The sequence below is a fragment of the Canis aureus genome, chromosome 13, assembly GCF_053574225.1.
Source record: "Canis aureus isolate CA01 chromosome 13, VMU_Caureus_v.1.0, whole genome shotgun sequence".
Taxonomy (NCBI): Eukaryota; Metazoa; Chordata; class Mammalia; order Carnivora; family Canidae; genus Canis; species Canis aureus.
Window position 1 is genome coordinate 59,523,460 of NC_135623.1, and position 14,577 is coordinate 59,538,036.

The 14,577-nt window shown below is 37.0% G+C and overlaps 1 protein-coding gene and 1 long non-coding RNA gene across 5 annotated transcripts in view; one reads left to right on the forward strand and one right to left on the reverse strand.

Annotated features, from left to right (window-relative positions):
- Positions 1–544: 544 nt before the first annotated feature.
- Positions 545–9,993, forward strand: LOC144282593 (uncharacterized). Its single transcript, XR_013351086.1, has 3 exons — positions 545–773; positions 1,803–1,854; positions 9,396–9,993. It is a non-coding gene; the product is annotated as an uncharacterized LOC144282593 (long non-coding RNA).
- Positions 9,926–14,577, reverse strand: part of MAP9 (microtubule associated protein 9) — a 57,283-nt gene continuing 52,631 nt past the window's right edge. For all 4 annotated transcript variants that reach the window (XM_077846473.1, XM_077846475.1, XM_077846474.1 and 1 more), the window contains one exon: positions 9,926–13,986. In XM_077846473.1, coding sequence (XP_077702599.1) covers positions 13,864–13,986 — 123 coding nt within the window. In that variant the 3' untranslated portion in view covers positions 9,926–13,863. The remainder of the gene's footprint in view (positions 13,987–14,577) is intronic.

Sequence of the window (14,577 nt, forward strand, 5' to 3'; positions counted from 1 at the left end):
ATTCAGGACTCCATCTAGTGGAGCAACTAGCATTACTTTGACTAATACACCAATGCACTAACAAATATTAAATGCAAATATTATATAAATTATGGAACACTGGTGTTACCTGTTGCTGTGTGTATAAATGGCACAAGAGTGTATCAGTCAGAATTTTGTTTGGTTCCAATCATAAAAAAACAGCAACAATAACAACAAAAATAAAAAACAAAAAACCTGTTCCCAGCAGCTTTAAATACCTAGGGGTTTAATTTCCTTACAAGGACATAGGTAAAAAAAAAAAAAGAAAGAAAGAAAGAAAGAAAGAAAGAAAGAAAGAAAGAAAGAAAGAAAGAAAGAAAGAGAAAGAAGAAAGAAAGAAAGAAAGAAAGAAAGAAAGAAAGAAAGAAAGAAAGAAAGAAAGAAAGAAAGAAAGAAAGAAAGAAAAAGAACACAGATTCAGAAGTAGCAGTTATTGCCTTATTTCGGCAGCCAACGTGTCTGGGAACCTCTTGCTTTTCCTGCAACATGACTGAGGCAGCTCACGTGCTATGATCAAGGCAGGAAGGAAGTAGAAAAGCCCAGTGCATCTGGCTCCTTCTTTCAGAAAAGTCGGAGCTTATCTGGATTTCTCAGCAGACATCAACTCAAATCTCACAGGCTTCTCTGCCAAGGTGTCATGTGTCACCACGAGCCATAGGAAGGTTGGAAAGTTTCTACTTAACCAGATACCTTGCTGTCCCAGACGTAATTATGGCCCTGTTACCAAAGGAGAACTGGAGAATAAATATTAAGTAAGTGACAATGTCTGTAATTCATAGGGATAATCATGAACTACAACCTGTTAAGTTTTAATTCTGTGTATTTGTCTAAATGAGGATTAAAAGACCCAGAAAAAAATCAGGAAGTAGTCTATTTTTACCAAATGCCAAAAGTTAACAGAAATAATCGTATCTATGCAAGGGCTATATATAACTTCTGCTTCCATGTGGAAGACCATTTGCCACATGAAAACCCAGATGTGCTCAAGTGATTGGCTCTTATTCATGACATGATAAGAAAAAGATAAAAACATATATGTGTAAAAATACTTTTAAAATAATGTGGGGAGAGAAACGAGAAAGGACTTACAAAAGTTCTCCGGGTTAAACCCTGAAAGTCTCCCATATACTGGTTTATTCAATCAAATTTTTACATTTCAATTTAAGTTAGTTTTAATTTTTAATCAAACTAAACGTCTTGTTTAGTTTGAGTGCGTGATGGCAGTGAGGAGTATATTAGCTTCTTTTTTATTTATCTTGCCAGGAGTTTCTAATTAAGTAAGTCTCCTATATGACTCATAAGTAAACCTTTCACCGGTCCTAAACATCTGGAAGTCGCATTTATGTATTTATGACAGATTTCACTTGCTGTCATGACTCATGGATGATAATAATCATTTATTTGAAGATTCACATTTCCTTCCTTTTCTTGATGTGGGGGTAGTTTCAGCTGAGACATTCAGCAACTAAAGATTTTGATGTACTAGACATGAATGCACAGTATTTATATATTCTGCTACTTTTCCTTGCAAATGTTTCCTTCAACATAAAAAATAATTGTGTGTGCATGTATTTACTTAATATATTTTCTGTAACTACATGTTAATATATGAATTATAATTATTTAAATGGATTTCCAAATAGATGTATTTGTTACTTAGGGAATTTTATCCGAAGGCATGCTTCATAAATATTTTTTTGTCCATAAATATTCCAAATAAACATTCACGTTGCCAGCTTTTATGACTGGTTAATACTTTTTTTTTTCTTTTTTTAAAACAGGGCAGAAATGTGTAACATACCTGAAAACTTTGATGGGTACCAAATATTTACGGTATGTAGGCATTGAATTTTAATTTTATTACTCAGGACATTTTTTCCTTATTAGATTGTGCTTGCTGAGGAGGAAAATACTAATATCGTGTGAATGGCATAGATAATTCTCATCTACATTAGTTGATTCCTGTACTGTCTAAAAGCACACGAGGCATAATTCTTTTTCATTTTTTGTTAAATAATTATTGCAAATAGGCTATAAATTCTCCATCTTAAAAACAAATAAACCCAGCCTTGACCCCATGTCCCCTTCAGCAATGATACCCACTCTCATTTCTCTGTTTCTAGTTACAGCAAAGCATATTATAGACAGAGTGGTTTATACTTATAATTTTATTTCTTTGCTTCCTTCTTTCTCCTAACCAGGTCTTCACCCCCTCACCCTGTTGACATCTTATTTTCAGTTTACACGGATTTCTGTTTTACCAAACAGGTCCACAGTTTGTCTCCTGATCACTTGATCGATCAGAAAGATTTGACACATCATTCCTCTCCGGAAACACTTTATTCTGTTGACTTCCTGGGAATCCACTTCTCCTGGGTTTTCTCTTACTACACTGGCTCATGTTTGTCAGTCTCATGGGCCATGTCCTTTGCCTTTCAGACCACATGTTAGGTCACCCTAGGTGTTAGTCAGTCTGAGATCCCCCTTCCTTCTTTGTTACATGGTCACTCTCTAGATGATCTTATCTAATCCCATGACGTTATACTATACGTCTGTATACTGATAACACCCAAATGTATATTTCTGGAGCTTCCCTCCTTTGATTTGAATATTCAAACTGCGTGATTTCTCCTTTTGGAATTAGTATTTACAGAAAAAACTCTTTGCTTCCTTCCCACACTTGATTTCTGAGTGTCTTCAATTTGATAAATGGCACCACCATTTGATAAGGGACACCGAGTTTGATAAATGGCATTGATTCTGTTGTTCAGCTGATTTCTTACTCTTCTATTTCTTCCCACACCCTCCTCCAGACGGTGAGTAAATTGTGCAGCTTCTCCCTCCAAACACATCTGGAATTTGATGATGCAGCACCTGCTTCAACCACTATCCATCTTTCTCCTGAACAGCTGTAATAGCTTCCCACTTCTGTGCTCCTGCCCCTAAGGTGTATTATCCATCCAACCACCTAAGGAAACTTCCTATATAATAAGATCCTATGAGGTCACTGTTCTTAATTCTCCAATTCTGTAGTATGATACTCAGAATGAAATCAAAGTCTGCAAAAAAAAAAAAAAAAAAAGAAATCAAAGTCTGCATTGTGCCCCATGACATCTGACAGGTCCAAATGCTGGTCTACAGGACTAACATGGTTTCTCATTCACTCTTTTTAGGTGTTTGCTTAGAATTATTCTCTTTAGATAGACCTCTGATAATCCTTCATAGCTTCTATGAGCTTCTATTATCCTATCTCTTTAACCTACTTAGATATTATTATACTAAAAACTGATGGGCATTACATTAAATATGTAAAAATATAAATTCTGTTGCTGAGAAAGCTATGTTCTGTATCCCTATCAGTTTCCAATTATATACATCCCTCCATTTTTGCCTGTTCAGTACAGAGGTGATGTGACAATGGCACTTAACCAGCATACCTGTAGAGTTCAACAGAAAGCCAAATGTTGCTTTGAATCACATCTGTTAAAATGGGAAGTCTGAAGATAGAAATGGCTTTATGCTTTAAGAAAAACAGAAGCAGTCACATTTCTTGGCAAGTGAAATACACCTGTGTGTTCAAAGCCATGTCAGTGTGTATTGAAAAACTGGAAATTAAATGTGATTTAGACCTAAAGAAGAAAAGGTTGATATCACATTGCATAGGCAAGGGTGTCCTGCTCCTTCCCACTGCAGGTGCAACCCCTCTGCAGGGCACTATGGTAATACCTTTCATAGTTAAATGCATGAATCCTTCGATCCAGCAATTCCAGTTGTCAGTGTTGTTGCTTGGATGGTACTTATGCGTGTATAAAATGTGCACAAGAGTCTTCTCTATATTGTGTGTAAGAAATGTGGATGCCCACCAAAGACACTGAGAGACATTACTTAGCAGGTGTATTTTATGGTTAAAAACTCAAAGTTTTTCAAAGATTCCATAACAACTGAGGTTGTTTCCTTCAATGACCTATCCGGCTGTCCAACGCAGAGTACCCCAACCGGCCCCAGCTAATCAGCAGTTTATCCAAGGACAGGAAAACATAGGTTACATATCCACGTGGTTGGTGTTATTTCCTTTTTCCTTTTTTTTTCTTTATTTTTCCTTTTATATAAATCTTGTTAGTTTATAACTTGTTAGTATATAAACTAAGATAAAATTAGTTTCTTGATTGGCTTCCCTTGTATACAAATAAATAGTGTGTTAATGTTAATGTAACTGTGTGTCTGATTTACCATTTGACGCTGTAATATCTCCAAAAGATTGGAAACAAATCCTTTGGATTTGTCTTTTAAACAAATCCTTTGTCTTTTCAAAGGCAACTATTTTTTAGTATATTATCAAATAGCCATGTAATGTGAAGGCACAGAACTCTAAATAAGAACACAATATCTCTATATACGTTAGTCTGGAAGGTTTTCCAAGGTATAAGCCCTGTGCAGCAGAGTACATGCCATATACTATTATTTGAGAGTGACACGGAGAACAAATAATTACATGCTTTTAATATAGATAATATCTCTGGAAGGACAAACAAAAAACTGTTAATAACAGTCGCCTTTTGGGAAAGGACCTTGGTGGCCCAAAACAGCAAAGGGAGACATTTTTTACTGTCTACTCCTTCCTTTCTTGTTAAAGGGAGTCTGTACCTTAATTCCAACGTGAGGAAGGTCCTGCACACCATCAACAAGAAATTCTGCAACGCCAGCTGGGTGTCCTACAGTCCAACTCCGATCTGACGCTCTGTACTCTGAGAGCCTCGGATTCCATGGGTGAAGAGCTTCATCCCACATGACTCCCCACCCCCCCCAGCCTCCAACCCCCACCACCATCACTTCAAATGCCAGTTGCAAACTCAGATTATTTATCACTTGTGCTTCTGATTGGAAGGTCCCACAGCTCCCTCCTTGGGTTCAATTAATTTGCCAGCCTGGCTCATGGAGCTCAGAGAAACATTACACTTACTAGATTACTGGTTTATTATAAAAGGATGTAGTTCAGGAACATCCTGAGGATTCAGAAAGAAATCCCTAGGGCAGAGTATGGGAAAAGGGTGCTGAGTTCCATGCTCTTTCCCGGTGTGCTATCCTCCCCAAATCTCTGCATGTTGTCCAACCTGGAAGCTCTCCAAACCTCACTCATTTGGGTTTGTATGGAGGCTTCATTACCTAAGACAGGATTGATGAAATCATCAGCCACAGGCAACTGGTTCAACCCCTCCTCTCCCAGGAGTAGGGCTGCAAGCTCCACCCCTTTAATCACTTGGTTGGGTCTCCCAGTTCCTAAAGTACAGTCACTTTATTAACATAACAAAAGACACTTCTATTGCTTTCATCACTTAAGAAATTCCAAGAGTTTTAGGAGCTCTGTGTCAGAAGCGAATATCAAATATTTGTTTCTTCTTACAGCAATATCACGTCGTGAATCTACTACTTTGTGAACCTATCCAGCGATTGGCTCTGGGGTGCAAAATTAAGTTTGCATTTGTCATTTGCTTGACAAACAGTGATCTTCAACGTGCTTATTATTATGCAGAATTGGAGAATTATTGGAAATAAAGTGAGGAAAGTGGCAGAGGGGCCACGTGGCTTCCTGAAGTAAAAACACAGAGATACTTCTCTTTCATTATGCTTTGTCCTCATGTACTGAAGAGGCTCCTGCTGAATGTGGTGAGAGAAGGCAGGAAAAAGTCTTTCCTAACAGCAAGAGAAGTGGTGATTTGCCTTGTGACTGGGCTCAACACCAGGCATGGGTTGTTTGGGGATAGGACTGCTTCCTGGTACAGATCATGGCCCATGCTTCAAGTGTCCCTTGAACTAAATAAACCTTCTGGAAATATGAGTGTGCCATGGGGTTCTGCATGGTACATGTTAAGTAAAGGGCATGCAGGAGCAAACACAAATTTGGGTCTGTCGGCTTCTCCATTCCTAATCTCTTCACTAGGCTCTGAGAGTGTTGACGTCCAGCCCTGCAGACTCATGATCCACCTCCATATCCTGCATCCTCAAATCTGTGTCCTTCATGCCTATCTGGATAAAGGGCTTCACCATCCATCCACTCACCCAGGCTATGATGAAACTCTGGTGCCATTGTTGATTTTCCCCCCTCGTATTTCATATTCTATCCACTAGCAAGGTCTATTTTTCTACCTTCTGAACGTATACCAACTCCGACCACTTTTTATTACCTCCACTGCTACAACCCCAGACCACATCTCTATCAATCCTTGCCTGGGCCTACTAAAGGAGCCTCCCAGTGTGTTTCCCCTCACATAGTAGCTTGAGAGAACTTTTAAAATTATATGTCATGCCACTTCACCTCAACTAAAACTCTTCCATTCCACTTGGAATAAAATACAGACTTTTAAATGACTCAGACTCTCTACATAACCAGAGCCTTCCTTCCTCTCTGTCCTCGTTTCCTCCCTCTCTGCTTCTTGTTTACCATCCACCATGTTGGCATTTGCCCTCCTCGAAGCCTCTGCACTCAATGTCCCTGATGCTTGGACTGTTCTTCCAACAGGTCCTCCCAGGGCTCCCTTCTCATTTCAGGTTGTCACATGTTTTTTCTTCAGAGATGCCTCCTCTTACTGCTGAAAAGCAATTGTCTACGACCTGGTCATGCTCTATCATGTTAAGCTATTTTATCTTCACAGTTTATCAGTGAGTGAAATTATTTTATTTGTATATTTGCTCAGGTGATTTTTGTTTGCTTCCTCCTGACTTAATCATAAGTTCCTTGATAGCAGGGGCTGTCTGTTATTGCCAAAGCCCTGATGTTCATGCAAGAGTCTCACAGATGGCAGATTGTTCACTGCTTGATGAACTGTTTTTGTTTTGTTTTTTTTTTAAGATTTTATTTATTTATTCATGAGAGATACAGAGAGAGAGGCAGAGACACAGGCAGAGGGAGAAGCAGGCTCCAATGCAGGGAGACTGATGCAGGGACTCGATTCCAGGACTCTAGGATCAGGCCCTGGGCTGAAGGCAGCACTAAACCACTGAGCCACCAGGGCTGCCCCTGAACTAGCAGTTTTGATATGGGACAATCAGCCTCTGGTAACCTTGTGGAGATCACAATCACACCTTTAAAGGTCTAACTCTGAGTTCCAAATCTAGTAATGAGATAAAAGTAGCCACAGAGTGACCAGGGACTCCATTCACCAGGAATGGGGGTTAACTTTTGAGTCTAGTTTCATCTTCCACACTTGGGATATCTGACTCTAAACTTTAGCTAATGGATTATTCTACCCAGATTCATGCTTTAGACTGAATGAGCAAGTGAGCCCTACACTTGCTACCTTTCCCCCTCCCTCCCTTCCTTCATTTCTTCCTTTTCATTGTTGCTGCTTAATATTATCATAGGAAGGATACCGAGAAAGAAAGAATTCTCTTGGTAGGGCTCAATCTATTTAATTGTAAATGTTAGAATATATGTGAGCTTTTCCAACTTAATGAAGTCACGTGCCCACATACAGTTTTCCATTTTTTAAATTTTTGTTTCGTTTTGGGTTGAAAATGATGTAATATTTAAAATAAAATTTTACACTATTTGCAATACTTATTATAAGACTCATTTTAAGCCATTTAATTATATATAAAACAATTTATATAATTTCATCAAATATAGGATCCTTGTTCATATATGAACTATACAGTCATTATAAACACATATGCAGTTCTTTTATATTCTATTTTTAACTTTATCAGCCAAGAAAGCTTTCCTCTTTTATCAGCCAGGAAATAATTCATCCAGACCCCACTAATAAAGTAGAAATACCAAGATGTATAAGATACTGTGCCTGCCCTCATAGAGCTCTTATTTCAGTTGGGGAAATACATTCACTTACAAAGATGAGACCTTTAATAACAATTATTTAAGGCAAGGAAATAGTGTAGAAAGTAAAGTAACTAAGTTACTCTGGATGTATGCAGGATGGGTAGAGATCACAGTGTATTTTTTCCCAAATGGAATCCATGAGCACCATAGGTTAATTTTGGGAGTTAAATAGCTCTATGTACAAAAATACAAGTGAATATTTTTAAGATTTTGTTTTTATTCACGAGTGACACAGGGAGAGAGACACACAGGCAGAGGGAGAAGGAGGCTCCCTGCAGGGATCCCGATGCAGGACTCAATCCCCGGACCCCAGGATCACAATGCCCCACCCGTTCCATGTCTTATAGTTTTGGTGATATAAAAAGATTTCTAGTTATGTTTATGAAATAACTTTTATCTATAGTGCTGATGGGATCTGACAAAGTGATCTAGGACACCTTAGTTATCTTGCAAATGCACTGCAGCAAGTTTAATCCTTAGAGTGAAACCTCCTGAATGACTATCTCAAAACCTTTATTCCACAACCTGCTGGCTTTCCTGACTTTTTTTTTTTTTAGAGAGACTGAGCAAGCAGCAGTGTGGGAGGGCCAGAGGGAGAGAGAGAATCTTAAGCAGGCTCCAGGTTCAGTAGGGAACCCAATGCAGGGCTCCTCACGATGCTGACATCAAGACCTGAGCCACAATCAAGAGTCCAATGCTTAACTGACAAGAGCCACCCAGATGCCCCGCCTGACATTCTAATATCAGATACAAAGCATTTGACTAACTCCTTAAATATTCTTTTTTCATTTTAAAGATTTAATGAGGTCCACATCTTAATAACAAGGATAGATTACATGAATGTTGACTGTATTATTTACTATAGTGAACATTTATAATGAAACAAATTGCCCAGAATAGGTTGAATTGTAGTTGCAGCATCAAAGATTATTAGAAAGGCATAATAGCATGGAAATATGTTCATTATATATTGTTGGGTGGAAAACTCTGGTAACCAAAAATGCAGTTTGACCTCATTTTCTATTTAAAATAATAAAAAGTTTGAATATATGCATATGTATTGTATTTCTATATATGGAGAGAGAGAGATATATAGAAATCTAACACATACGTATACACACATAGGTAGCATGGGAGAAAGATGCAGAAAAACAGAAAGAGAGAGGGAATAGACTCTACTTTCTTCACTCTTTGCTCAATTCCAACTACAAGAAAAAGTGCACTAGAAATTAAAGCTGGAAGAGGACAAAATATATTCATTATGATTATTTTGGGGAGATGGGAATGAGTTATTTTTGCTATTCGCACTAAGTATTTGATAATTTTATAATTACATTACCTTTGTAATTTGTGTAGTATTTCAAGTAAAAGAAGTTGAATCCAAATTTCAGTCATTTTTTGAAAAGATTTTCAGTTATTTCTAATAGAAGGTTTATCAGCATAATGATTATTTCATCTTTAAAAAATTCTGGTATAGTTAACATAGTGCTAATGTCAGGTGTAGAGCTAGTGGTCCTATAATTTTTTTTTTTTTTTTTAGGATTTTATTTACTTGAGAGAGAGAGTGCAGGTGCGCACAAGGATGGGAGCGGCAGAAGGAGGAACAGAGCAGGAAGTCAGACTCAGACTCCATCTAGGGACTCTGGGATCATGACCTCAGCCAAAGGCCAATGCTCAACCAACTGAGCCACCCAGGTGCCCAGTGATTCAACAATTTTATACATTACTCAGTGCTCATCGTGATCGGTGGACTCTTAATTCCCTTCACCTATTTCACCCGTCCCCTCACCCACCTCCCCTCTGGTAACCCTCTGTTTGTTCTCATAGTTAAGAGTCTGGTGTTTTGGTTTATCCTTTTTTTTCTTTGTTTTAGTAAGTTCTGTATGTGAGTGAAGTCACAGGGTATTTGTCTTTCTCTGACTGGGTTATTTTGCTTAACATTATACTCTCCATCCATGTTGCTGCAAATGGCAATGATTCTTTCATTGTTAGCCCACAAATAAGACTCATACCACATTCTCCAAAATCATGAAATGAAATCTGGCGCAATCAATAAATAATATCACCCAATAACTCTTGAATGGCTAACTTTAATTAAGCGTAACATGAAGTATGCTACTAAAAAGCAGACATTAAATACATCTCCTCAAGTAATTCTTAAAACAACATCCTAAATTTAATAACAATAATTTAGTTAACATTAAACAATTACATGTAACATGTTTCAAAATAATCAAATCACATAAAATTTTAAGACAACAAGAATTCAGGGCAGTCACCAGTGAAGCATTTACATAGCTTTCATTATTCCGTCAGCCAAGGTACCTAGGAAGTCGGGCAACTGATGTAGATTCTGGAAGCTCACAGGTTGGAATACATGCTAATATATCACTACTGGAATTAGAGCCAAGATGACATCGGCAAAATCTGTTTTCTGTACTAGTTTTTCATTGGGAACTACTTTGACTAACATGCAATTTCCCCCATTTTGTGAAATTCTTGTTTCCCATTGTGTGGGAAAGCCTTGTGACTCAGGGCTTGAGAACCTTCAGTACTCTCCCACCCATGAAGTAGTAACAAAGGTGCCCAGAGAGGTGCCCCAACCCTTGACCTGATGGGGTTATGGGAAGGCACTGAAGAATAAGGGACCATCTGAGAGGATCAAAATGAACTAAGTCGATAATGACCATGGTTATGGAAGTTAGAGTGACATCTTTTACCAGGTTCTCAGAACTACGTGGAGTGGTGGGCAGGTTACAACTAGAAAACTGGACACCTGATTTCTAACTCCAGATTCTTATGATTAGTGGTATGGGTTCCGGCATGTCAGTTGTCTGGTTCAACTTAGAAAGAGCATTTGAGGCAGTTTTATTAAACTATTAAACCTTCCAGATGCACTAGAGTTTTATCACTCTAAGTTAATACAACTCTGGACCTTAGCTATTATCAGCTAGTGCTTTGGCCACAGTGAAAAATAGCAGTTTCAATATCACTGAAAACAATAACATTTTCAAAATGTGATGCGATACAAACCCCTGGAATGTTATTGTCCCTGAACAACTCTTATCTTAAGAGAACTGCCTCTTCCTTCTGATCTAAAATGCCATATAGTTTCTCTTCATTTATGTAACACTGCTTTCTCAGTTGTTATGGAAAATACGTTATTCATAAAATTTGATTTCTTGTCTTGAAATGTAAATTTCTAGGCAAATTGTCTTCAGCTTTGTTTTAAAATATTCATTAACTTCCTACTTTCTTTACTCTGAAGTGTCAGCATTCAAGTGATTAATACAATTTACAAAACTAGAAGTTTAATCTGTAAATCTATAGGCTTTTAATATCCTTAATTTGAATTTTAATTCCTCCATATTATGAATTAATGAGAACTTGATGAGCAAATATATATATATAGATATTTGATACTTTTAAGGATATATGGGGACCCTTTAAACAGATACCCCTTAACAGATAAACCCTTAAACAGATAAGCACATCGAGAGAATATTACCAGGCTGGATTTGTGCCTTTAGATCTCAGAAAGTAAGTAGTACTTTACTTTCACCCAGCTCCCAAAGCCCAGTTTTATTTCTGCTGCAGAAAAGAGGATTTCATTCAACTAGACAACTGACCAGCATGGTTGCTATAAACAGGAAATAATAAGATTAATTACCATAATGAGACAAAGTTCGCCATTTGAGGGAAATGACTTGCTGGGTCTTTGCAAACACCTCAGTTTCCCTTTTCATCCTACTTTACAAGCAGTGCTAAGAAATTAGAATTTAGATATCCTTTTAGGAACTGCCTAATACGGGTCATCTCCACATTCTCTTTTGAGTGCTGGGCTGGCAAGGAAATCACAGATTTCTTCTTGTATGCTAAAAATATATGTCAAAAAACCCACCCATGTTAACGTATTCACATCCATGAAGTGGGGAAATGCAGGGCTCTTGACAGTAAAGAAATGAAAACAATGCCATGTGCTTTACATTAATTAGTAATTTCACCCAGTGCTCACAAGAATTGAGAACTGATAACAGCAGGCCACTAAACAGGATAACAGAGCAGAAAATAATTGGGAAGTTTAAATATTTAACGTGAAATTTATGACACATACATTTATGATCTCACAATCTTTTTTCCTTTTACTTCCCTGGAATCTGCAAATACCTTTTTAGCTGTGAATAGCTAATTCGATATCATAAACAACGATTCATTTGGGTGGGCACTATATACATATTTGGTGAAAAAAAAGGAGCAGCTAAATCCCATGTGGATAATACACACTGAGTATTGAGAATTTCAATTTCATGAAGTATTCTCCTGGTTCCTGGAGGTATAAAGCAGCTTTGGTTTTGTTCATAATTTTAAAACAAATTTATCTGTTGCAGTGATGTGATCTTAGAAAGTCACCCATGACACGTTTATCCTGCACACAAAGCACAAGGAAGTTAATCCTCACAGTGGAACCTCCTGAATGACTATCTCAAAGCCTACGTTCCACAGCCTGCTGGCTTTCCTGATATTCTAATACTAGATACAAGGCATTTGATGAATTCTTTAAATATTATGGGCTCTTCTTTCATTTTACAGATCTAATAAAGTTGACCATCTCTAATAATAAACAAATACTTCGTAAAGGAAAGATAATCTCCAGATAACAATATATGACTTCAAGATCTGAGAGGTAAAATGTGTTTGGAAATACAGAGCATAAAAATGAGCATATGGATTCTGGGAGGGAGAAAGACTTAATTCTAATCCCAACTCAGTCACATGCTAAATATATGGCACGTTATTTGTCCGAGTCTCAGTATTTTTTATCTGCAAAATAACACCTACAGTGAATAAGTATTAGAATGATAAGAATTCACATTTGTAAAGATCCAGCAGAGAGCATACATTAGGTGCTTAATAAATAGGAATTATTCTCATCCATCGTTGCATCACATCATTGGCTAAAGTAGTCTTTCAGCTCTGAGCGCATACATTTGGCCTGTGATAAAGTAGCTGACCAGTTCAAGTAGGAGTCCAATTAAGCAGTGATCAAATAAATAAAGGTTCTTTGGGAATTTTCTACAAATTGCCTTTCTATACAGCTATCTTCTAAATATAAACTAGAAGACTCTGGAATAAGCTAAGAGATCAAAAATTGCCTTTATCACCTTTATGGCTTTAGTCTGGAGAAAATTATTAACAGTGATAATGACCTTGAACTCTTAAGGAATTGCCATAACTTTCCTGGAAGTCTATCACTACCAAGAAATGGATATTTTTTGGTACCACTGAAATAATAAAGTGAGCTAGAATTTAGAAGACAAATTTCAGAGGTCTACTCACTATAAAGTGCCTATGATTGTCACGTTAAGTCTGGGACAGATAAAACTCATCTTAAAATAGAAGGCAAACTTCTTAAATAAAATGCCTTGATTTGAGTTCTACTGAACTACTGCCTCAACTGACCAAAACTTTTAACTTGCACAGTGCAAGGGCAACTGCTCAAGGCAAAGCTAAAGATCAGTTTTAGAAATAAAAAATATATGTGTGTGTCTATATATATATTTATATATTTATATGCATACCCCTAGTGACGATTCCCCTTGAAACCTGAATCTAGGTGCACAATCATTCACAGATTCAATTTTTTCTATGACTGTAGTACCCAGATGGCTTCCTTTTTATTCTGGGGAATAAATACACTTAAATACCATGCAAAGCTTAGTGAAAGTGATCATGGATCATCTGATTGTAAGGACTCTGAGGACATGATGAAGGGTCATTTGAATGGTAAGAGCAATCAGGTTATTAGCTTCTCATTTGAGGTAGTTTTTACCTTAGTTCAAAAAATGCTTGCAATTATTTTACCGATTAAACCTCAGATCATCTTCTCCATTGTCAGTGGAAACAGCCGGCATTTAATTAAAATAGAGTCTTTTAACTATAACTAATTGAATAAATAGTTACTAAAATGGTGAATTGATAAATAATTAAATAGTGTAAAATGAGAATTATCAAAACACTCTTGAGAACACAGTTCTGCTTGGAGGGCTCCAGGGAGGAAGTGCCTCATTTTCAAGAAAGGAATGACGCTTCTTTTGTTTTCGTTCAATTCTTTCCTGCCTTTCTTTCTTTTCCTAAAGAGAAAAATAGAAAACTGAAAATTTATATACACATGTGAACATTATTTTCAAAACAGGTTGCTTGCTGAAGAACAAAGAAATCTATTATAAGACATTTAAATGTCATTTCCTACTTAATTGAAAGGAATAACGGCTAGAGAACATTGCTCACTTATAAGTATACCACCAACAGGTATTAATGCACCACTTAATCACTTATTTTTGGATATTAAAAGTGAAAATATTTAAACAAAATTATGAAAAAATGAGAAAAGACCTATAACTGCATAACCCAAAGAGAATAATTATGAGAAGTTACTGATGACTTTCTGAGAACAGATTCTCAGAACTCAATTTCCTGCCAAGGTTGACTATGTCATGATAACTGGGATACGTCAAAATTTTTACAAATAGTCGAAAATTAAATCTCATGTTTCTTATCATTAAGCTTGAGCACATTTTTACTTCTTCAGCCCTTTTGTGGATTTTTTTGCTCAATTATCTGGCTCATCCAACTCTACGGGTATCAATGCTGTTAATGTTTAGCACTTTGTATATTTTCATGTGATAAATATTATCCTTGCAGCAAACATTTTATCTACATTC